At 41.7% G+C, this 24147-nt stretch overlaps 2 protein-coding genes across 10 annotated transcripts in view; one reads left to right on the top strand and one right to left on the bottom strand.

Moving 5' to 3' along the window:
* Positions 1 to 24147, top strand: part of NBEA (neurobeachin) — a 473668-nt gene that overhangs the window by 301815 nt on the left and 147706 nt on the right. For 7 of the 9 annotated variants that reach the window (XM_051778819.1, XM_051778828.1, XM_051778827.1 and 4 more), the window contains 2 exons: positions 1571 to 1714; positions 16451 to 16587. In XM_051778819.1, the coding sequence (XP_051634779.1) occupies positions 1571 to 1714; positions 16451 to 16587 (281 nt within the window). Of the gene's footprint in view, positions 1 to 1570; positions 1715 to 4795; positions 4835 to 16450; positions 16588 to 24147 lie in introns of all 9 variants that reach the window. The other 2 variants (XM_051778818.1, XM_051778821.1) reach the window with 1 other exon arrangement.
* MAB21L1 (mab-21 like 1) lies at positions 18440 to 21852 on the bottom strand. The gene has a single exon (XM_051778900.1). It carries the CDS (start codon positions 20382 to 20384, stop codon positions 19305 to 19307), a length of 1080 nt encoding a protein of 359 aa, XP_051634860.1. The 5' UTR covers positions 20385 to 21852; the 3' UTR covers positions 18440 to 19304.

Here is a 24147-nt window from a genome sequence, read left to right as displayed (position 1 = left end):
AGTGATCTTCAAACAGAATAAACACACCCACAGAAAAATATGCCTCTAGCATTTTTATTTATATCCTGTGACTCTGATGTGCACAAATTAATTAAAAGACTCTTACTAATTGTAAGAGTAGGAGGTAAAATCTTAACACCTTCCTGACTGTAATAACAAAACTGCCTGACACATCAGCTCCATTTCATGTATCTATTTTCACTAACCTATCTGCTTACTACATTCCTGTTAGTTGTTCTGTATTAATAGGCCATGAGTCTTTCTGGGCTTTACCTCAACATTTTACATCTGCCATAGTAGTATGCACAGAAACAGAATCACAGAATATTCTGAGTTGGAAGGGACCCACAAGGATCATCAAGTCCAACTCTTAAGTAAATGGCCCATATGGGGTTTAAACCCACAACCTTGATGTCATTAGCACCATGCTCTAATTCATCCTGTTTAAGTTCAGGCATTGTGGAAAGCAAACAAAATCCACATGTGCGTGGTTTTGCTCAGATTTCACACATCATTCTGTAGTTTAGTAGGAAGCAAATTTCCAAATTATCCTACAAAAATGAGAAATTACTTTTGGATTTTATTTCTTGGTTAATAGAAGTGAAGATGCCCAGGTCTTGTATGGTCCAAGGTGAAAGTGCAGCATTTTCTGTTTAAGAAAAAAAAAATAGAAAGCTTTCTTACCTGACGCTACTGTGAATCCATAGTACTGAAAATAAAACTTATGACCTATACCCAGCTAAGAAAAAAAATCCTGTGAGGAAGTCACAACAGTTACATGAAAACTATTTATTATATGAAAAATACTTATGATTCTATCATTTAACCAAATAATGATTAATTTTTTATATCATGAGAATAAACTCTTGATCTTCCCAAAATGTAATAAGGTATATCTCCTGCCATAAGGAACCATCAGGCTGAATAGAAAAAGTCAGTTGTAGTCAAGAAAAATGAGTATTACCCATGATAACCTTTGGGTAATTGGCACATATCCATACACTAACATTTTTACTGTGCTCCTTAAAAACACACGCACAGATGCGCACCAAAGTTCTCTCACTGTGCTCGTCTTTTTTCTGTCTTTTCTGAATTTCTGCATAGCCTCCCTTGTTGTTACTGTATATTGAGATAACCCATCTCCTACTTCACCATCCTGTCTCACCTATCTCAAAAGAAAAAAATCCTGACAGATTTTGGATTCCTGAAAGCAGCTTCTTAGTTTCAAGTAGGTGGTGTGCTCTCCCAGAGATCAGTCAGAGTCGGGGCACCAGGAACCCAAGAGAAACTCCTGCTGAATTTCTTGCAGGTGGAAAACTAATGGAACAACACTGAGCACAAAGTAAATACCAATTATTAAAACCAGAACTTTGGTCTTTGCAGAACAGTTTGTATTTTATTCAGGACAGGACAGAAAAAAGAGTAAGACTGCATATTTTGTAAACCTTGGTAAAGTTTTAGAAAATGTTTGTTCCCTTTTTCGATAAAGATGATTTATACTGTATTTTTTTTACTACTTGACTGTGGTTGTTTTATTCAGCTAAATTCACAACATTTGTAACTTTTTTAGGCACTGAAGAGGATGTAGTGAAGTCAAAGAAAACTTTCCGAAGCCAAGCTGTGGTAAATCAGAATGCAGAAACAGAACTTATGCTGGAAGGAGATGATGATGCTGTTAGCCTGCTCCAAGAGAAAGAGATTGATAACCTTGCAGGTAATTATACTTTTCATTAGAACTAAGATATGAGCCAAAAAGGCTCTTTTAAACTTGTTAGCTCTTAACCTTTATGGTTAGTGTCTTAGTATTGACAGCTAAGCATATAATTGCAGTATGAACAGATTCTTTGTATTCTAGATTTTATTACTCCTTCCCTACTTCCAGGAACCGATAATCAGGGGAACTGATTACAAAGCATTTGCCCATTGTACAGTCTTTGAGCAAAGATGTGAGAAATAGCGATACCTCAAGTGCCTTTATTACTGCCTGTGATTTGTTGAAAAGTCTGTAAAAACCACTGTGGAAACTCTTTTTTTTAATTATCTTTTTAAATGGAAATGCAGACTAATTTTACAACTCAGTTTTGTGAGTCAGAGTGTGGCTGTGTGCATTCATGACCTGCTCCCAAGTGCCACACAGCTTGTGGAGAGACACCTACACTCCTCCTGGCCTCCACTTCTCGCAGTGATGGAGTTTGGGGGATCTGTAGTATCTCAACCCATCTGTCATAGCAGGAGAAAAGGTTGCCCATTTTGAGCGAGGACTAAGACAGAATGAAGCTGTAACCAAACTATGAACTTTGTTAATTAGCATACGAGCTGGGAATGAACCCTCCATAAATATGCACACGAGACAGCCCTTCTGGTCCTTTCTCCCTGGGTGAAGGATGCAGTGAGATCCCAGTTTCATCCGTCTTCTAGCAGGTTCTGTTACAGATCTGTCTTGAGGCAATACTACCTTTCCTGGGGAAGTAGTCTGGAAATAAAGGCATGTTAAAAGTCAAAAATGCACTCTCAGATAGGATAAAAATGTGAGAACTATGAAATTCGGTATGAAATTTTTTAGATTAATTTACTTTGGAATACATTTATTAAACTACTCCACTGAGGGAAAGTTTTGTAATGTCATGATTTTTTTCTTCATAATTGAATTTCTAAAATATCTGTCTTTGCTCCTATGCTTCCTTCTGATTCCATAGTAGAAGTCTGTAGCAAAGCCAAGATCATAAATGGATGACTAAAAAATAAAAATAAAAACAAAGCAAAACAGAAAGAAAAAAAACACCCAATCAAATAAAAAAAAATTGCCTCTGTGGAAGTTAGTCTCATACTTTGAAACTAGAGCAGAGCAGAGGAGGGAAATAAATGCTTTTATTTGGGAGCAACAATCAGTATATGTTTATCACAGTTAATATGTCAATCTGCTTGCTTTCTCAATCTGCAGCTAACCATTGCTGAGACACTGTTGTCCAAAGTCAATAAAGTAGTGCATCAAGCAGGACTATGAGTGGGAAAATTTGATCAGTGTCCCTTTCTCCTTTAGAAGGAAAAACTCAGTACTGCTTTGGCTAAATTCTTATATCTAAGAACAGTACTTCCAATTAGTATGCATAAAGTATCTTAAAAAGCTGTTTAAAGGCAGCAATATTCATTTACACTGAAATATTGATTAAAACTACTAAGTGGGCATGAAAAATTCTTACCCTGTTTGGAAAATCTGTCAGCTATGATGTTCTCTGTGTCTTAACACTGCAATTTTGTTCAAACACACTGATGCAATACAATCCTTATAGCTACCTCCCTCTGCAAAGACCTAGTATTTTAATGTGTCCTTAAGTATTAATGTGGAGGTCACTGCTGGATGACATTCCCTTCTCCTTCAGGACATGGCACAGTCATTCTAGTCCTTTGCTTTTACAGTTTGTAGAAACTGGGAGATATTGTCAGTATTGCAAAAGCAGAAACAATAGTGAAACAAATAAACTTTTGAAATATTGGCAGGATGACTTTGTGTTCCCCATCAATGCTAATAGAGCAAGCAAACTGCTTCCAAGTGTGGTGAGGTGATGGGATAAACCCAAAACCTGTGAACTTCTCAGAAAGAACCTACATTCCACTATCTGATTTTTACTATTAGATTAACTGCAGCCTTTGCTACTTGACTCTCACTCATTTTTGGAGCTGAAGTGATTTTGAGAGTTAATAGTCACACACAGTATCATATGTGTCTTCTGTAAATTTTGCCCACTGACCAAAAAAACCTGAATCCCCCAATACCCCCTGTTTAGCTACCAATTTTGCATGATTTTGCATATAGTTTTCAATGTATAGAATGTGACTCTGAAACTTGAGTCCAATAACTGAAATCAAGAAAACAGTAGGCAAGAAAGTTAGGTTTTATGCCTAAGAAGGTTAGAACAACTTCTGATGGCTCTGAAGAGCCACATTGTCCATTCTTGTCTAATTCTAAAGAGATATATAGTTCAGTATACACGATCAGGAAATCTTTGGGATATATCAAGTTATGGTATAGCACAGCATCATTTATATCTAGTTACTTTTCAAAGTGGAATGACACATAGGAATTTCTATATTCAGATATGCCTCCAATTTAACTTTAAAGCTTAAATCAATTTAAACCTGGTTTACAACGATTTGGACTGTCTCAGTAAAGGACAGGAATTAAACAAAATCTTTATAAACCAGGTTTCAATTGATTTAAGATTGCCCACGTTTTAGTAAAACAATTTAGCATTGTTTATTCCATTAACTAAGGCACATTTTAAACAGATGAGACTTTAGGTTTCAGAAAATTTCTAACTAAGAGAATATAAATAATAAAATATTTTTATTTGTGAACTTAAAACTGAAATAAAGGAAAGTTTGAAACAGATTGAGATCGTTCTTAGGAAGTTATCTGTGCATACCTTTTGTTCCAGAGACTCTTTATAGTTTTTCATCAACCATGTGGCACAAATCAGTGTAAAGTTCTCTTTGATAAATTGCATATGGGATGGAGAATTTTTAAATAATTTTAGTCTGAATATTTGTATTATATAATCTTATATTCCATATATTGCAATTGCAGTTGGTCAGATTTCATTATATTAAGCAACATTTTAATAAAATATAAAAATCTGATTCCATGTTATTATAGTTTAGAATTATGACTTATAAGTTTGCATCATGATTTTTAACCAAAGGAGTATTGAAACTGTCTTACAGTATCAGTTAGCAAAAGACTTTGTTCTTGTTTCAGCATTTACATATTAAAATATTTTGCATGTTTCTGTTTCAGTTTTAGCTCCTTTTCTTCCCAGACTGTTCACTTCAAGAGGCAAGTCACATCTCTCTTAGAACTAATGATTGAGATAGCCCAGTCAATTTTAACAGTTTCCTAATATATTGTGAATCTGTGGGTAATACAATCAAACCCGCTGTAGTAAATTGATACTACTAACTCTTGGCCTTTTCTTTTCTGCTTATATTTCCTAAAGCTGCAGTAGGGCTCTTAAATACTTACCTTTTTTCTTAAGATCCTGAGAATGTAAATTTGCTAACAGTTTGTCTCCTGCTTAGTAGGTGATTTTTTCAGAATGAAAAGTATGTGGATGTGTTCTGATATTGTAAGCTTGCATTCTTACAGGGGAATATGTTCTATTAGATATTGAATTTTCTTTTCCCAAAGTTGTTTTTTTTTAAAGCACCGATCTTGTAGTAAACTACATCATTAAAAAATAAATGTTGATCCACTCCAATTTTATGAATTTTACATTTTAGAAAGACATTCTCTTCTCTTTTGCAAGGACACATTTGACTTACTGAGACTTGTCTGTGTGCATTTCAGAGCAGAATTTAGCCTTAATGACATTTTTGAAAGATATATGTTCTTAACTGGAGCACGTTTCATCTATTTTGTCATATAGCTGGTGATAACAACAAATATGTCCCAGCCAAACAAAGTAATCTTGACAGTCCTTTGCTACCCTCTAAAAGAGTAGTTTCTAGAAAGAAAGAAAGAAAGAAAGAAAGGAAATAAAAATAGGAGGATATGAGGCTTTGGGTTATTTTAGGAAGACAAAAGGCTTTGGAAGGCATCTGTCTGGTTACTTGCGTGGGCTCAATCAACTCAGAATCTGACTTCCTCATCAGCCATGGTGAATTACAGCCTCTCAACAGTCTTGCAAGAATAAATTTATGTTATTCATTCCATTAGATGAGCAGATTGAGCAATTCATCCAGGTAAACACAAAGAAAGCTACTAACTTTAATGCACCTTAGTCTTAATGTATCTTAACCTTCACTAAAGAACCTTCTCTTCTTCTTGGACATTTGTCTCTAGGTGGAGACAATGCAAATGTGCTAGGAAGGTTTGAGGGAGCTGCAACATCCCACCACTGCCCTAATTTTAGAAACTCTGGACTTCAGTGTAGAAATAATTCTAGAAAACAGCATTATTACTGTTAAACAAGAGCTGATGTTCTGTCCAAGCCAGCAAGGGTAGCTGGCCCACATTGGCTTGAGAACTAAATGTGATAAGCCTTCTATCCAGACTTCTTGAGAGTGTGCTGAGTGTGTTGGCTCACTGCCCTGTGCTAAAGAACACACTAGGTCATGAGGATTTGACAGCTTGTATTATTATTAATGGGATATAAGACCTTTCACTTCCAGGTCATCTGTTTGAAGTCCAGACAAAACTGGTGGTAACCAAACATTTTCAACATCTGTTTTGTGGCCTATGCAAAATAAGCCTTTTGTCTCATTTCAGACAAACTAACAGAAATCATCATAATTTTGAGCACTTTCCAATTGAAAAAGTACTTGATGCTGTCATTAGAGAAATTGGAAGAGTGCCAAAAGTTTACTACATAGAGTTACAGTTAAAATTGCACAGCAGTTAAAAAAAAAAATCACTTAGCCCATAGGGAAATTTTCTATTCCTAGTTCTAACAAAGAACTCATTTACATTTCTGAAATTATTTTGAAGTCTTGCATAGGACCAGATGCAGTAATAAAAACACAAACACACCAAGGAACTGCATCTAAAGCCACTAAAAACTTGCAAATTAAGTATTTGTTGGAAAACTTAAACATGATTGACTCATCTTTATATGTATATTATGCATTTCATAGTTGTACATTTATATTTTGAGTTACGGTAATATTTCTTATGGTCAAAGTCTGACATGGAATTTTCTTTACAAGACTTGACCAGTGTAGACAATCTCTGGTAAGCAATGGTGTTGTCACCTTTTTTTAACCTATTCTTAAGGAGTATTGAAGGAGCATATTTTCTTGCATTTTCTTCTGTTACCATCTCAAAATGATTTTAAGATATGTAGGATTATTTCTCATGTTTTTGTTAATGGTGTTAGACAAACAGTAGATTTTCTTAATTAAAAGAAAAAGGAACAAAAACTAGAGCCTCTACAAAGAAGGCAGAATTTCTAAATTATTAGATTTTGCGGGAATATAAAAAAATAATTTGTTTGGGGCCAACCAGAGAAAGTTTTGTTATGTTATCTGCTGTTAGAGTAATAGGCTTAAAGGACCGAACAGCACATTATATTATCTCCAGCAGTGACCACAGCCTGTCCAGGAAGTTTAGGAGCAGAGGAGAGGAATCATTGTCATCCCTCTCAGCTCCTGGAGAGCAAAGAATGACAGTGGTTACCAGAGTAATCTCATCTTTCCAACCCTTCTCCTCCCTCCCTGGTGTGTCCTCTCCCAAGAGGCTTGGAGAGCCCTGCTGTCTGCCACGTGCTCTCCTTCTACTGCAGCAGTTGCCATCCATACACCAGGGGCTCTGATGGTCTGGGGTGCCCCAGGGGGCAGAAAGCAGCAACCACAGGGGAAACCCAGGAAGGACTGTAGCAAGTACACAGTGATTAGCTTCCTAATATTTCTCTCTCAGGCTATAACAGCTTGCACTTCAAAATGCTTCCAGAGTCAGAGGTAGTAGTTATTAGCTTTCTTTCTTCCCATTTTCTCTCTCTCTACTCTCTCTTATACTCTCTTTCTCTCACATTCTCTTTCTCTCTGAAGGTGACTAAAGTACCTTAAGCTTTGCCATATTTTATGCCTTTTTCTTTAAGAAACTATGTGTGTATATGTGCACACACATCAGTTAAATAACAAATTTCAAAGTTTCAATAGAAAACACCAAAAAAGTCATAATATTTCTCCTAGTTTTTCAAGCTTCTTGGTGAAAACTATTCACTGAATTCAGCATGCATTACTGAGTAGTTCTCTCCCTTCAAACTTCATTATTCTTGCAAATTAGCATTCAAGATAGGAATTTCACTGGGGGGGTTTCTTGTCTGGGAAAGTGACAGGAATGTGGAAGAAGAGTGATTCCACTTCCCATTCTGTGATACATACGTAACCACACAAACCTTGTACTTCCAAACATGGAAATTCAATTCAACCAGCTTTCTGTGGTTTCTGGTATTATGATATTATATATTCAGATTTTGATCCTCAAGTCTAAGTATAAAAAAGAAAAACATATTTGTATGAGTTTAATTTAGAATATAGATTGAAGCATAAACTGAAAGCAGTTATACTTTTGATATGTAGTTGGTTTTCACATTGAAAAAGAAAAAGGCCCAGTTTCTATAACATACTATTTTTAAACATCTCAGTGTTTATTCTAGTCATTTTTTCCACATTACTATACAGAATAGCTTAATATTTTATAGGATGTTTGTCAGTCACATATGATAGTGCTTCTAAGCACAGTTTTAAGACCTCTTCTCTTTGTACCTTAGTACACCCACTTAAGAGCTGAGCATCTTCAACTTGTAAAATGGCAGCCAAATTTCTTGCTTTCCAAGCTTTAGAATTGTATTTATGAGTCGCTCTGAGAGTGCTTCATGTGCTCTTACTGTCCACTGATATGTCTATTTAAATTTCCTTTTTCCCCCCATAACTTGAAAAACTTTTTATTTGAAATCTCTGAGGCTGCAAAATTAGACTACAGTGGAGCCTACAACTTCACAGATCTGTCTCCCTTGTCCCAAGATACCACACCCTGGATGGAACTGGTTAACTGATAAAAGATCAAGCTGATTAGCTACTTGATATATAGGAGACTGCAGAAAGATGGGCCTAGTCATAGAGACTCCATCATTTTGCGTCTTTTTTCATCTTCACTATGCAGCTGGTTCCCTTTCAAAAATCCCTGTAATCTTCATAAAAATATATTGGGACTGGCCAACTTAGATTAGTGATAGGAATGTACCCAGAACTGTATTAACAGTACCTATGTTTAAACTAAGCACTTTCATTGGCCTATGGAAGGATATTTTTTCCCCCTCTGATGTTATAGAAGCAAACTAAAAAATCTATCAAGAAGACAGTCTTGGTTTCGTTAACCAGAAATTGTACCCAAGATAGCTTCATCCCATGCTTTTGACTTGTCTTTCCAAAAAAGGTTTATGTGAACATCCTCTGTCAGCCTCTATCTTTGTAACTTTTGTACCTGGAAGCCATTTTGAAGAAACTTTTAAACAGGAGTAAGGACTTCAGAAGCAATAAAATTCCACCAATGGATTCAGGCTGTTGAGGAAAGAAGTCTTCATGACAGAGCCTGCCACATCACTTCTCCTTTTATTAGGTACCAGAGGACCTTTGTGGAAGTACCACAACTTTGGGAAAGCGAAACGTGCAGTCAATGAGTAGACACAGTTGCACTAGAAAACATTCTCTATATGTTCTGCTGTTGTTTAGAGATACTCGTAGTTTCAGAAAATTTTGAAGTTACAACTACTGCACCTCAGGTAATTTTTTCAAATATACCTGTCAAGTTAGATGCTGACCCAACAATTTATTTTGTTGTTCCCACGCACATATAGGAGTTAGTATCCAAATAAGTGAACTTTAAAGTACCACAAGGTACCTGAACATAATATTTCTGTTCACTATGGTCTGAAGAAGTACAAAAGCTTACAGTTTGAAGAGCTTTTCTAGAATGGAGACTAGAAGAAATAAAAGCTGAGAGGCTCACATCTTTCCTTTAATTTCTAATCAATTGAGCTCTATTGGCTTGACAAGGTGCACAAACTGGACTGTGTAAGAACCTGCCAAGTCTGATTCACTCAGGCTGGGAACTGGGATTTGATCCCTTGTATTACTGACTCATTATCACAATTTCCTGTTTCAGTGGTATACTGTTATAGCGGGATGCTCTCTCTGCATTCTCTTTTCTTCTTTGAACATTAAATATGCTTTTCTAAGGTATGGTTTTGTTACTTTTTGATTAAATAGGCAGCTATAGTGATTTTCTCAGAGAGAAAAACTGTCCCTTATGTGGGCATGTTCAGCATCCCTTAAGGTTTTCTAGGTTGAAAATGTACCATAAGTTTTACCTGAAAATGAGGAGGAAGCTAGTGCAGGTCATACTGCATTTCTGTAGTATACTCACATCTGGATGCACTGCTTAGCAATCAAGTTCTTACATTCTAAAACATCTTAATTTACTCAGTCCTTCCAAAATATAGCTGCAGGCAGAGCACGCTGCATGAATCTAATTTTGAAGTGGCAAATGTGTGCATTGCAGTAGTGAGGTCCCTATCCCAAACATTTACATTTCTGGCCAGATGTGAATCATTAAGAGGAGCCTTGATTATTATTAATACCTGATCATCTGGCAGGTTGGTGCTTGGACACATCCTGGAAAAATACTAAAACCATGTAAGCCATTCAGAGCTTCAGCACAGTTCAAAGGTTCTCATGTGTGTCACAGTGCAAATCAGACTTTATCTGCAAAAGGGGGCAAAAGTTGCTTTTCTGAGTTGCTTTAGGCTGACACACAGCTAATTGTTCCATGGGACCTTCAGTGATTCAGTAAGATTGACTTTGATATGGTGTTGAGCTTGTCTTTGCATATTCTGTAACTGTTCTATTAAGTGGTTGCTTTCTATCATACTTTGAATGACACAGAGAGATACTTATTCCTAAGAATATTGAGAAACGTTTTCCCTTGGGAAGAAGTGCTATTTTGTATTTTTCTTTCAATGAGACTAGGAAGGTGGGGAATTCAAATATATAATATCTAATAATATAAATCTATAATATAATTTATAATAATTTATCTGTGAAGGTGCATATGTCTCAATTCAAATATATGGGAAAGTATGTATACGTTTGAGAGAAAATTACTGTTTTTCTTCTTAAGCAACACTATCTTTAACTATTTTCATAATCTCATCAAAACTATGTATTTATTTCTTACTGTTTTATTCATAGTTGTAATATGTAAGATTATTTTTACTTACATTTTCTTTTTAATCACACACATTTGCTTGCTGTTATGGCAACCACTTAAGAGAATTGAGTTGCTGTAATTGTTTAGTCATTGTTGCTGAAAAAGACCATTGAAGTTGATCTTTGATGTTAGTAGTAGTAGTGCTACATGCTTTATGGAGGAAAGGGGGGAAAAGTGGGGAAAATTTTGAATATCAAGGCCTATTCACACTGGCAATGACATTTAGACAAACAATAAAATTCAATCCCTCTCTCACAATATGAAACATATGATTGTGCAGGAGTAAAAAGCCAACAAAGTAAGCTTGGATATCTCTGAAAACAGGGGAGAGGAATTGGGGATGTTATTGAGAAGTGGAAGAGAAAACCAAGATTATAGTAATATTTAAACTTACATTCTGGTTTTCTGCATTTAAAAAGTTGTGCAAATTATCTTTATTGAAACTGTTGAAAGTAATGTGTAAAGGGAGCTTTATATGTACACTCTTGTAAAAGCCTTGGCTTGAGTGAAGGAGTTACTACCTTTATTTGCTGTAGAGAAGAACAAACTGGGGGCAACTATCCTCGTGTAAGTTCAATATATTAACTGCAGAAATCTTTTTAAAGGGTAGTTTGAATCAGATTTATAATGACAATGGGAATAAAAATAACTAAATTCTGTGAATTGTTTTTTAGGAATCTTACCTTGTTTACTTGTTATTGTTACTGCGTGTATTATATTAGTGTTGTTAGTTGGTTGAAATATTTTTCAGTCTACAGAGCTTTTCCCAAAGGCTTCTGGTGCCTATACTTCGTTCTGTTTCCATGCTACGTGATTTATATTACACGAAACCGAAGTTTTTGTGTGCGTGAGCATATGTTACACCTAAGTTGCTTCAAGTATAAGAATTTGTACTCATTTTAAATACAACTCAGAGTCAGATCCATTTGGCTTTAAAGTACTGAGGGAATTTCAGTTGTCTTATTTCAGGTACCTTGCAAGTGATTTTTAATAATTATTCGTAGTATTTAAAATTCTTGTTTAAGTATCATATCAAATTACAAATTGTAATTTATGCAAACTATTTTACATAGTAAAAGTATTAGTTTCAGCTAATCTATGTTGAATATATGTATATATAAAAAAAGATTTATATGTTTTTTCTTTTAAAATAGCGTCAGCTAAAAAGTAAATATGTTAATATCCACCACTTTTTTCAGAGTAATTACCAGTAGATTATAGAGTAATAACCAGTAGATTGTAAAATTAAAATTAAATTGACCTAACCAATAGAATATGAATTCAAAGTATTTGTCCCAGCAAATATTTTTTCATCTATAAGTTACCACCAAAATTTTATTTTAAAAGTTAGACTTCTAGGTCTGCAGCAGCTAAATTTCTTGGTTTTGTAAATCAGCATATAAAAGCATATGCCTTATCCTCCTTAGGAGTAATTGTGCCAAATCTTCTAAGTAGATATACCTGTGGTATAATCTTCAGGCTCATGAATGTAACAGACGTTTAGTTCTTACAGTTAAAAATGACAGTTTATGAAAATGTTTGTAATTACCAGTTCAAAATACCACTCTTTGAGAGCTTTCCTGAAGAGGTATAATTTTACTGCTATTGCCCTAGGACATAGCAAACTTTTAAACCTAATAGAACTTTTCACTTGTCTTGAGTTGCTTTACTTGAACTTGAAAAATACAAGAGCTAAGATAGGAGAACTAAATGTAGGGACAGAAGTCTCTGTTTAACAAAATTACACAGAGGAGGAGGGAGATTACATTCTGCTTCTATTCACTGGGACCTTCTAATTTCACAATCATTTACTTTTGGAAAGAAAATATTATTTTAAAATGTATATGTGCGGTAGCGTTTATTTTAGAAATGTAAATCACATGTGCAGACCACAGGGATCAGGCAAAGGGGAAAATTCACAATTTGAACAGATTGCAAGACCTGTGGATATGAAGTGTTGTCTAGTTTCGTTTTAAGGCCAGAACTTCTTTGGTAGGTCGCTGCCTCTCTGCTGCGGGATGCCCCGATCACTTCGGAGAGGTGTGGAAGAGACAACGAAAAGATCCTTAAAAAGAGGTGCTTTTGCTTAGCGTCCCAACAGCTGACAAGCGCCCTAGACGCGTGTCACCTCCACAAACCCCAGGCTCTTGGGCGAAGCTGGGCAGCCACAGGTTGGCTTTTCCCCCGAAACGCTCTGGGTGCCGCCGGCGGCTCCTGCGCTGCGCAGGGAGCGCCCGGCAGCATCCCCAGGTGCCGCTCCCCCGGGCAGCACAGCCCCGGTCCTGTGCTTCTCCGAGGCTGCAGTTGCGCTAGAAATGAATATTTACATCCCCTGGAAAAGCGCAGCTCGCCGCCACCAAGGGGCCGGACTGAGGCTGGTAGCCGGAGCTCGTTATCCTTCCCGAATGCGAATGAGCCCGTCCCGCGGCTCTTGGCTCAGGTGTGCCCGGCTTTTGTTTCATTAGATTATCAATTGGCTTTGGAAAGGAGACCCAGAGCTTCCCGATAGCGCGGTGCCATATGGAAAATCTGCGCTATTCTGATTATGCTCTATGTAAACATTTTAATATCGGATCCTTAAAATCCAGGGACTATCCCAAAGGGGATTAAAACATAATCCTCTCTCTATATAGCTGTAGTGGATTAATTTCATATTCTCTCAGTGGCTGGCTTGCTCCCTGAAGGCTACAACAAAAAGACTCAGTGCTCCTTAAACATGCTATGGAATTGCAAGTTGTAATTGGAGATTTCCAAAGGACAAGTGTAAAAATGACACACTGTTAATACCGATTTTTTTATTTCATTTTGTGCTTTCAAGAGAAAAAAAAATCTGTAAAGATTTTTTTAAGCTTAGTTTGGCACCCCCTTCCGCAAAATCACGTAATTTGACTGCTGTTTTTATGCTTTCTACCTTTTTTTTTTAAAAACTGAAAATAAAAACAAACACAAGGAAACGTTTTCTCATCTGGAAAGTACAGTAATGCTCATTCCTTGTTGCATTGTGATACCTCTGACATGTTTACATTGCAACAAATCTAGGGTGTCATTTGAGCAGAATGCAGGGCAGATGCCAAGGTACCAGTCTGGGAGCTTGGAGCCTTTTCTCGGGAGGAAAAAGCCAGAAATCCCCGATTTCCCCTGCATTCAGTAATGGGCTAAGAAGGGACTGTTCCCTTTCCCTCCACATCCGCCCCTGCTTTTGCAGCTCTGCCCCTTCCTCCAGTCCGTGAGGGCACGTCCCTGGCACACCCGGTAGCCGGGGTACACCATTATCTTCTGGATGGCAGATTATAAGGTTTGGCCTTTTGACCATTAAATACCAGTGGCTTTATTTTTATTTTAGCCATACAACACCAGGGAAAAGAGGTAATTGGATTAAATTGATGTTCTTCCTTCTGGGATTCAGCAAAGTCCACAAACGCCTCCTTAAAGTGATAGAATACCGGGTCAGTTCCAGAACACATCTTCCAAAGATGCTTTTCTCGCCGCACAAAGACCCGGGAGCCCATCACCGTGTGGCGGGCCAGGTGGGCCCGGAAAGGTCAAGAAGAGGGGTAGGACGCTTTGCTTGACAGGGCAAGGGCTTCTGCAGGGCAGGGAATCGCTGGCTGCCCAGACCCCCCTTCTGTAAACACAAAGAAAGGGGGCCTGGGGAATAGAAACCCAAATCCACTTGTAATCGTACAAGAGAATCGGGCGTAATTACTTGAGCAACCTAGATGAAGATTGATGAGGCTTTAAAGCGGCGTTTCGGATCGATCATCCTGCCCTTTGGAGCCTGCTGCCGGGCTTCCCCGGCTCGGCTTGGCTCGACTCTGCTCCTTTCCCACCGCCAAGGGAGGGAGAGAAGATGGAGGCGAGACGGGGAGAGCAGCAAAGCAAGCCCGGCGCATGTGATTCCGATCAGCTGACTGGGGTCAAGAGGCTACCCCGGTTTATTAGGAGATGGAAAACAATAAAATGAAAGAAAATAGAGTTTGTATCAATATTATCCCGTCTGCCACGCTGGGCTGCTGAAAGCTGTCACCGAAACTCTGCGTTTAGCTTCCCCCTGTAGGCACAGTAATCCCTGCCTCTCTCTTTATTTATTTTGCAGCGTAAATGACAAAATATTGTGCAATAAGGGCTCAAATTGGGTGTTACAGTAAAGTAAAGCATTAACAACATGACAGTTAGATGCGTCGATACAGGAGTAATTTGGGCTAAGTGAGTAATTTGAAGTGTTGCTTGCAAGAGCTGGTGGTAAAATGTGCGGGCGGTGCTGGGGGAGGAGGAGAGGGCTCATCCGTGGCTTTAGCCCCGGTGTGAGCTACCGCCCCGGGCTCGGCTCAGCCGCGCCAGCCCCCGCACCGCGCTGCTGGAGGGGCGAGCGGCCGGGGATGGCAGCGGGAGGCACACGGCTCTCTGCCCTCCGAGCAGGGGTTCCCTTATTTTAGGGGAGATATTTTAGCTGCGTAAAACAACCAAACCCCTTTTTAGTATCCCTCGAGATGGTCAGTTTGCCAGTTTTGAAAGGTGCATCAGTCAGATGATGTACCCAGCTTCTCGATACTGGAGCTTTTATTATTTGCATGTCAGATGCGTGTTTGTGCGTGCATGTGGCTCTGTGTATACATGTATGTGTATACAAATTACCCTACACGCTTTTGAGGTTAAATCTGGAAGACTATTCTATATATAATATTTTTTTCGAATTAGAGCAATTGAGCTGTAAAACACGGACACTTTCAGCTTTAACAGCAGACTGCATTCATATTCAAGATGCGATGGTGAAAAAGCAATCCTTTGTTGTTTTTTTGGATTAAAGCAGAAGTTTTTGTTTTGGTTTGTTTGTTTTTTTCCTGAATTAAAACCTAACAATTTGTGTGGACAAGGCTGCCTTTTACAGCAGGTTTTCCCCATCCCATCTTTTCAATGCCCATGAAAACGTCTCTCATAAGGAATATATTTGAGCGAAATATTGTAACGGTAATTTTAAATGGATAAGCGGCAGGGAGTTGAAACAAAAATGATCTTTCCGTAAATATATTTAGCGATGATAGCCTCTGTGTGCATGGGGTATTGAAGTAGGTGTAAATAAAAATAAATTAATAAAAAAACCAAAAACACCTCCCCCCAAGGAAAAAAAAAAAACAAAACAACAAAAACAAACTCAAACCCCCCACGATATTTCGCATTACTTTCGGAGTTGAGGTCTGGACCCAGAGTTAAAAATAATTCTGCTAGCCTTGCAGGGTCGGTGTGGCGGGCAGGGGCTGCAAGGCTGCCCTGCCCTGCGTCCCTGACCCGGCCTCGCCGCCGTGGGGACCCTGCGCTGCCAGGTCGAAGCTGCGTGGAACGAGCCCCAACTATCGCACATAAACAGCGATAGTGTTAACGAGGAGCAAAAGGGCATGAAAAGAGAGGGAACCTTCTTCTAAAAGGCAGCTATTTTTAACCCTAACCCCTCTAAATTTCTCTGCTGTGATTTATCTCGCAACCCCGGAGCTCACAAACTCGCTTCTGCCCCGGCCGCAGAGTTCAAAGCGCTGGCCGCGGGCAGGGGGGGAATAAACACGGCGGTTTACAAACAGGGTTTATGAGGGGGCTCGCCGGGCGCTGGCTCGGCAGAGGGAAGGGGAAGGGCCACCAGGGATGGGCCGGCCGGGCGCCTCCAACCTGACGCCGCTGCCCTTGCTTTTGCAGGCCCCGTGGTCCTCAGCACGCCGGCACAGCTCATCGCCCCCGTGGTGGTGGCCAAGGGGACGCTCTCCATCACCACCACGGAGATCTACTTCGAGGTGGACGAGGATGACTCGGCCTTCAAGAAGATCGACCCCAAGGTGAGTGCGGCGTGCGGGCGGTCGCGGTCCCGGTCCCCGGTCCCGGCACACGTGCGCCGTGGCCGCCCCCTCCTTCCAAACTCCGCTCCCGTCTGCCGCCTTTCGCTGCATTAAAAAAAAAAAAAAAAAAAAAAAAAAAAAAAAAAAAAAAAAGGCGCAATGTATTAATGATGTTAAATCCTCTATTACGGCAGCGTGCGGGTTTTCCAGCAGCAGCATTTCGCGCGGTGCCTTTGTATGAACGTGGTCAGATTTAGTAGTTAAGCCAATTGCTCTGAAATCCCTGGAGGGAGCAGCAGTCCCAGCCCGTAGCCTTCCCGACACACAGTGCACACAGTGGAGAGTTTTACCCCTTCCGAGGATATCGGAGAATCCCGTTATTTCAAGAACGTTTAGTTTCCATATAAGAAAATACGGCGCATTTTGTAAACATTCTGACTGCTGAAATGGAAGTTAATGCTTATTTTCTGGGGGGGGGGGGGGGGGGGAAGAGGGGGTGGGGGTGGAAATAGTGGGGGTGGAAATAGTCATGGACTCGAAGACTTGCTTCCTGGGAAAGCTGTTTCTTTCTGAAGTCATTTACTAGTACCAATGCCCCAGTGCCGCCCCCTCCCCCTTCCCCTCCCCTCCGTGAAAACCTGCAGCCCAGCCGCAATAGATCAGGGGTGCGTGACTTGAGCGGAAACCTTTGCGTGGCTTTTTCCCCGCGGGAACGGCGCAGGGGCTGCCACGGGGGGAGGAGGGCAGACAGAAGGGACGTGTCTAACAGGGCGCTCCTCTCGTCTGCATCTCCTTTTATTCTTATCACTCTTGCTTTATTTGTTTGCTATTGCACTGGGAAATGTTGGCAGAGAGGAAATAGGGGGGTACTTTTACAAAGGGTTTGGGTTTTTTTAATGCAGAAATATCAAAAATAATTTCCAAAAAAATTCCTCTTCTGAATGTTTGCAATAAGGTGATTTTTCTTTGGCGAATAATTTGTCAAACTCGGGACGTTCTTCTCAGTGCTGGGGTAAAAAGTTTCTGTCAGAATTTCTGGATATAACGATTTCCCTAAAGTGCACCCGCTGGAAATAGTTGCTAATGGATGTTACATAGGCGATCGGCCTCTTTCAGCACTTGTTGACTGTTAGGATCCTAATCAAAATTTGCGTTGTTTTTCTGAGTTTTGATTTAAAAGCCGCTTTAAAGAAATGCATCCTGAGAGAGAGCAGGCGGTGCGATACGGACAGGCGGGTTCGGATCGCTTGTAGTTTTGTCGGCACGCACATGTTATTCCCTCTGAATGCCCTGGGAGCGCAGGGACTTGATTTCTGAGAGTGCAACTGGCAATCTTACCACATTCGTAACGGATTTGTAGGTCAGAAGTAATATTGTTGTTCATTTTATTGGTGCCGGCTTTCACCTATAAATTTTATTTTCTTCTTTATTAGTACCTGTACCAAATTGCTAGTTTTATCAGACTCACTGCTTACTTAATACACTGCTTCATGGGCATGGTGTGTGTCCTCAGCTTTGTTTGAACCCGAACAGAAACAAATCAGCACCGCATAGTAAACCCTTCAAAACCAGATTTGTTTCTGACAGCTGAAAAACTGTAATTGCATTTAATAACCACGTTTGTGAATGACAGTTGCTGATGGTCACCTGGAGCTAAATTATAATATGTTTGTATCACGAATATTTCCCTATTCTATGAAACTATTCAAAATGCAAAATCAGGCGCCTGCCCTTAAGTTTTCGCTTTGCAGGATTTAAGCAACTGTCCACGGAAATGCAAAATCCACTAAACATAGCTGCCTTTGGTTTTTCAAGTAGAAAACTTGACCTGATATTGAAACACTTACCCATATGTATTTTACTTCATTTATTAGCTTGTAATTAAATAAATCAGCAACAGAAATTAAAATCTAAATCACAAAAGGTAATTATCCAGTGTATTTCAAGTGCATTTTCAAATATATAATTCCAATATTCAAGCATTATTATATAAGCAGAATCCAAATTTCTTTTGAATATATTTAAATAACATTTCAAGTATATTTATGGAATGTTAGAAATAGAACAAGCAATATATATGAAACGAAAAATGTAAACTTGTTAAGTTCAGACACTTCAAAAGACAATTAACAAAAGTACTGTGATAAAATCTACCTTTTTAAATGGTATCTTCTCTTTAGCAGAAAACGTCCTTGAAGTATCCAAAATGGCAATTTAACTTCTGTTCACCAAATCACAAAACACCAACATCCACAATTTCAAAGACAATGTGAGATCACAATATTTGATACAAATTAAAAGGTACATTAGGGTTTGTTCAGGTGGCATATCCAAATAGCATTTACTCACAGAGGGTTTACATAAAAATACCGGGGTTTGTTATAATCCGTTGGTACCATTTTTAGGCAGAATGGTCACAATCGTGTTAAATTACGGCCAATTCTCTTTTCCAGGTAACTCTTTCCTTTTTTCTTATTGTTTTTTCCTTCACCCCCTCCCTCCCCCGGGAAACTGCAAAACTGTGAAGAAGAAGAACGATGCTTGCTGTTCTCATTTACTTTCTTTTTTTCTTTGTGAAGAGCCTAAGCTATATTCCTTTTTTAAAAAGAATATTATTTGCATTGTCAGGTGGAAATATTTGACTTTTCGAATAGGCAGCCTAAACTTCAATGGGAAATTAGCAGATTTATCGGTCAGGCTGGTTTTATAGTTACCCTCTAAAGTTTCTCCAAACTTTTCGGGTTGGTTAGTATTTCCCTGGCCAGTCGCCACGTTTGTTTGGCTGCATTTTCCAGGGCCGAGTGAGGTTTGCCCTGAAAGAGGTCTAAGTTGGGCAAGAAGTAGTGGGGGCACCTCCTGCACTGAAGGCAGGAGATGAGCTGCAGTAAAATCCCGTTGAGCCGGTCCCCCAGGCATGACTCGTCCCAGTCCGATTCGCGGGGATGCTTTTCGCATTCGTAGGAAACCAGAGTCTTCATGTGATAATTATTCAGGGGCTGGCCCGGCAGCTCAAGGTGACGGTCCCGTAAGGTTTTGAGGATGGAGAGGCATTTCTTCCTGCAGCCGCCCATCTGCAGTCTGTTCTCGGCTTCTGCGAACTGCAGCACCCAGGCATCGCTCTCGGCCGAGCTCTGCTTGCCGGCCAGAGAGTGGCACTCCTTGGACAAGAGGTTGAAGCCTTCCGCCTTGACCTCCGCCACCCGATTGGGTCCTGGCCAGGGGATGTGGGGAAGCGGCCAGTGGGCAGCACTCCGCGGCCAGATCCCTGTGCACTTGAAAGCCGGAGTGATCTGCACGACGTACCGATCCCTGATCCTCAGCTTCACTTCGCTGGTGTCCGCCACCATCTTTACTACGTCTCTGTAACTGCACTTATCCACGGCTTGAGCCACCAGAGTCTGGAATCTGGACCGGATTTTGCGAGCGGAGAGGTAGCCAGACGCCGTGATGAACTCCACCCAGAGGGACATGCTCCTCTTGCGGCCGTCGCTTAACTTTAACACAGCGCAGCCCGGCAAGGAGCCGTCGTCCACGAAGTTGAAAACCCCCATTTGGTTCAGATACAGCACGACTTCAAACTCCGTGGGGGAGATGACTTCCAGCCCCTCGTAGCGATTGTCCATCTCGTTCAAGGAACTGATGAAACGAGGCTCCTGCACCTCCACCTCCTTCAGCACGTCCGACACCACTTTGCAGACCTCTCGGATCGTTTTGGCGATGGCAGCTTTCCTGGCTTGGCATTTCTCATTGTAGTATTTATTCAAATGATACACCAGCTTGGCCTGGGCCGCGATCATGTTGGGGCAGAGATCCGGATTGTATACCGGAGTCTCGCAATAGGCTGTGGGATCCAATGCGGCTGCTAAGGCTGGAGCCAACTTCAGAGGAGAAACAGGCTGCCGCACTCTGAAATGTAACAAATGTTTTTCAAAATGCGCCGGGGCTGCTGCTCCTCAGATGCTCTCTTCCTGCTTTTTTAGATCAGCCGTCTTGAAGTGTGTGTGGCGGGGAGGGAGGGAGGGGGGAGCGGGCGGGGGACTGGAGGGGGCGATATTTTTCCTTCCCCTTTTTTTAAAGGGTCCGTGAGAGAGAGGAAAGCATCGAGAGCGGCACCTTTCCCAGCAGCAAGAAAAAACAAAAGTTGCACTGAGACACAGCAAGGCTTCCAGTAGTCAAAATAATAAAACCTCCTCGTATTTATTTATGTTTTCCCGTAGTAATCACCGTGTGTATGCAGGGCAGTTAATCAGCTGGTGGAAAAAAAGTGCCGTGTGTGTATGTCAGAAGAAGCTGGCTCTTGGTTTGTATAAGAGCCCAGATGCACTCGTGTGGAAATTATAAAGGCAGGGCCAGGCAGGCGGGCGGCCAATCGCCACTGGGCTCGTCACTGCAGCCTCTTTCAGCTCAAACGCGGCTAATTAATCCCACTCTAGGAGATAGATATGTATACACAGCCACACGCACACACACACGCACACGCAGGCACATATAGGAAGGTAGAAGGTTACTGGCTGAAAAACCACCCCGGTCCTCTGTACGCTCGGAAATCAAGAGAAATCGCTCTCCTTTGGGTGTAACTTGAAGGGTATTAACGTTTCGAAAGGACTTGGCAAAACTGTGCCGCTCCGCACTGAATCCCTGCGTGCCTCCCCATGGCCGCGACGTGAATGCAGGTGTATTAATGGGCATCCATCAACTAGGGAGCTACAGACTGGGCTGGCTCCAGCAGGAGCACAGGCGTAAATTCATTAACTCCCACTTGGCGTCACATCATGCTGTCCTTTTGCTCCTGATAGTTGTCTGTAACTGCAAGCGAGAAGTTGTTGTGTTTGTTTGGGTTTTTTCTTTTTTTTTTTTTTTTCTCTCGTGAACCGGCCAGTGAACAAGGCAGCGGATTCACGGCTAATTTAGTGTTCTTTGGAATAAAATATTACGCAGAAGTCCACGATTTGTATTGTTTTAAAAGATCTTCTGACGGGCTCTAATCGATTTTGAAGTTTAATGCATTTCGGCGTTATCTCTGTCTTGCTTTTTGTATTTGTACCTTATGAAGGGAGAATCAATCGCTAAACGTATCTGTCAGGTCTTTTTCACGTTCCCTCCAGAAATCAAGTAGCAGATACTGACGGTAAATCTCATTTGCCAATTCTTAGCTTCGTTTTTTGTATTCTGTATTGCGCTCTGATATGTTGTGAAGAGTGGATGTTCAACTGCTTTTTGAGACTCAGTATTTATTAATTTCAAACCTGGAGAATTTATCGTATAGCGAGCTCTTCTAGCAAGCTGCGCTTAGTAAATGTGCACACGGGAGGCACGCTAGAGACTGCAAACATGCTGGCTTGCTTGTCTGACAGTTTGGGGTTTCGCCTATGTGATGTGTAATTAGCAAATTTCCCCTTCGGTACTTTAGGTGTTTGTAATCGGGACCTTTATTTGCAAATAAATTGGAGTTGTAAACTCCTCTGCTTCACAGCATTTACTGAGCTTCACTTCAAGAGAACCCTAAATTTTATATATATATTTAAGAAAACAAAGCAAAACAGTAAAGCTTTTGATCGCTTGGAATCTTTAATCTACTGACCGATTACCAATTCCTAAAGTAACTGTCACAGGTACATCCGTCGCTGAGGAAAAGTCATGCCACAAAGAACATTTCATGATATTTATTCAGCATATGAATGCGACCAACTTTATTGCACATAGCGGAGAAGTTGTGATTGTGAGCTTGGCTCCCTCGGTCTGGCGGTTGTGTGGGTGTTCCCGTGCCGCTCCAGAGGAGGAAGCCGACCGGAATCTTTTCCTGCCCATGAGTAGAGCAGGGCTGGGGCTGTCGATGAAAAGCTGCAGGTGACAGGTCGTCCCGAAGAAGCTCTTCCTCTTCCCGGCCGCAGCCCCTAAGCCGCCGGGAGAAGGGCGACCGCTCTCTGGCTGTTTCGGGTGGAGAGGAGGTAGTTTCGACCCGAGTTTTCTCCCTTCTACGTATAGTTTCCCGTCCAGGCGCCGGGCGGGACACGCGTGCCTCCCCCCGGCCGCGGCGGGTCGGGCAGTGGAAGCGGCCCCGGTCCCGGTTGCTCCGGAGCGGCCGCCGCGGAGCGCGGCTGCCGCCGCACCCGAGGTCCAGGACTGCAGCCTCCCTCCTTCTCTCCCTCCTCCCCTGCGGGGCGTGAGTGGCCGCCGGGCTGTGGACTCCCGGGGGCCGGCTGCCCTCGCCTTCCCGGAGCAGGCACTTAGAGAGGTCTGGGCCGGCTCCGCGGGGACAGGCGGGCGCCTCCCCACCGCTCTTACCGGCGGCTGCCCCCGGCTGCTCGGGGAACCTGCCGCGGCGGGGGCGGAGGTCTGCCCTCTTCCTCCTTCCGCTGGCTCGGCAGCACCGCCGCGGGCCCCGTCGGCGGGCGGGCAGGGGGAGGCACCTCGCCAGCCCGGCACATCCCGCCCCGCTGCCCCGAGGATGGGGCCCGGCACGACCCCAGCCCGCCCCCCGGGGCCCGGGGGGATGCCGGTCGCGCCCTGCCCCAGACACGGGGCGGCGTTGGCAGCAGCGGGGCGCGGCCCGCCTGTGCGGGGGAAGGAAAAGCGGTCAAGTTGGGACCAACTCCGGCGGGCGGGTTTCGGGGACCGACTGGTGCGAGGGAAGGCCCGCTGCGGCCCCGTTCCTGGCCCCAGTTCCCGCCCTGGGCGGCGGCCGCTGGGACCCAGAACCCTCCGGCTCGAAACCTCCGGCGCTGCCGTGTCGGGGGAGGCTTCTTTGGGATGTAAATGTTAAGGAGCCCCTTTCCCGCAGGGTCACAGACCAACGCCGGGTAAAACCGAAAGTTACAGCGGGCGGACAAAAGGTTGTCCCTCGCCGAGAGAACAGCCCTTTCCTGTGGAGGGAGCACGCCTCAACTTCCCAGCGTTGCGGCCGCCTCAGAGCTGCACTTTAGCGATGGGAATGTTCTGGGCCAGGTTTTTCTTATTTTTGCCCCGTGGGTTTTAATTTGGTAATTTCAGTTGCTAAAGGCAAAAGTGGAAAGGTCGTACCTTTAAGCTGTCAGAAGTCGTAATATTCATAATGCGGCAAAATTAATTTAAATAGAAATTACATTTTATATCCTGAATCACAGCTTTCAATGTGTGATGCTAAGATTAAACTCTGATGTCAAGTAACACAGGTTATACATGTTTATTGTATCTTGGTGGCTGTGGGAAATATTAGCTTTAGCCGTGGCTAAAGATCTTTAGCACTGAAGGTCACCCTTCACTACAGCATTTCATTTCACACATACACAACAAACATTTGATAGTTTGAAAATTTGTGGATTTAGGCGTCGCTGACACCAGTCAACCACTGAAATGTGACTGTTAAGTTGACCCGGTCGTTTAACAAGAGAAGTCGTCAGTGGCTTGATTGAAATGATGGTGAAAATTATTATCTGTATTATACATATGATATAAAAAATTGGGTATTTTTCAAAGCTTCTGACCACTTACTGCAGTTAATTTTTCTCTGTAGTTATTCACGTGTTCTTTGTAAAGTATAAAAGGAACACCTTTTCGGCACTGAATTTTATTTTTTTTGAG

Source organism: Manacus candei, unplaced genomic scaffold (genome assembly GCF_025592945.1).
Source record: "Manacus candei isolate 608988 ecotype Guabito, Panama unplaced genomic scaffold, ASM2559294v1 h1tg000014l, whole genome shotgun sequence".
In the NCBI taxonomy this organism is placed as follows: Eukaryota; Metazoa; Chordata; class Aves; order Passeriformes; family Pipridae; genus Manacus; species Manacus candei.
Note: the sequence above shows the minus strand (reverse complement) of the source record. Positions and strands in the feature narration are given on the sequence as shown.

Bases quoted from the DNA above. Each gene is read 5' to 3' on its own strand.
- MAB21L1 (XM_051778900.1), bottom strand. From the start codon at position 20,384: ATGATCGCGGCCCAGGCCAAGCTGGTGTATCATTTGAATAAATACTAC.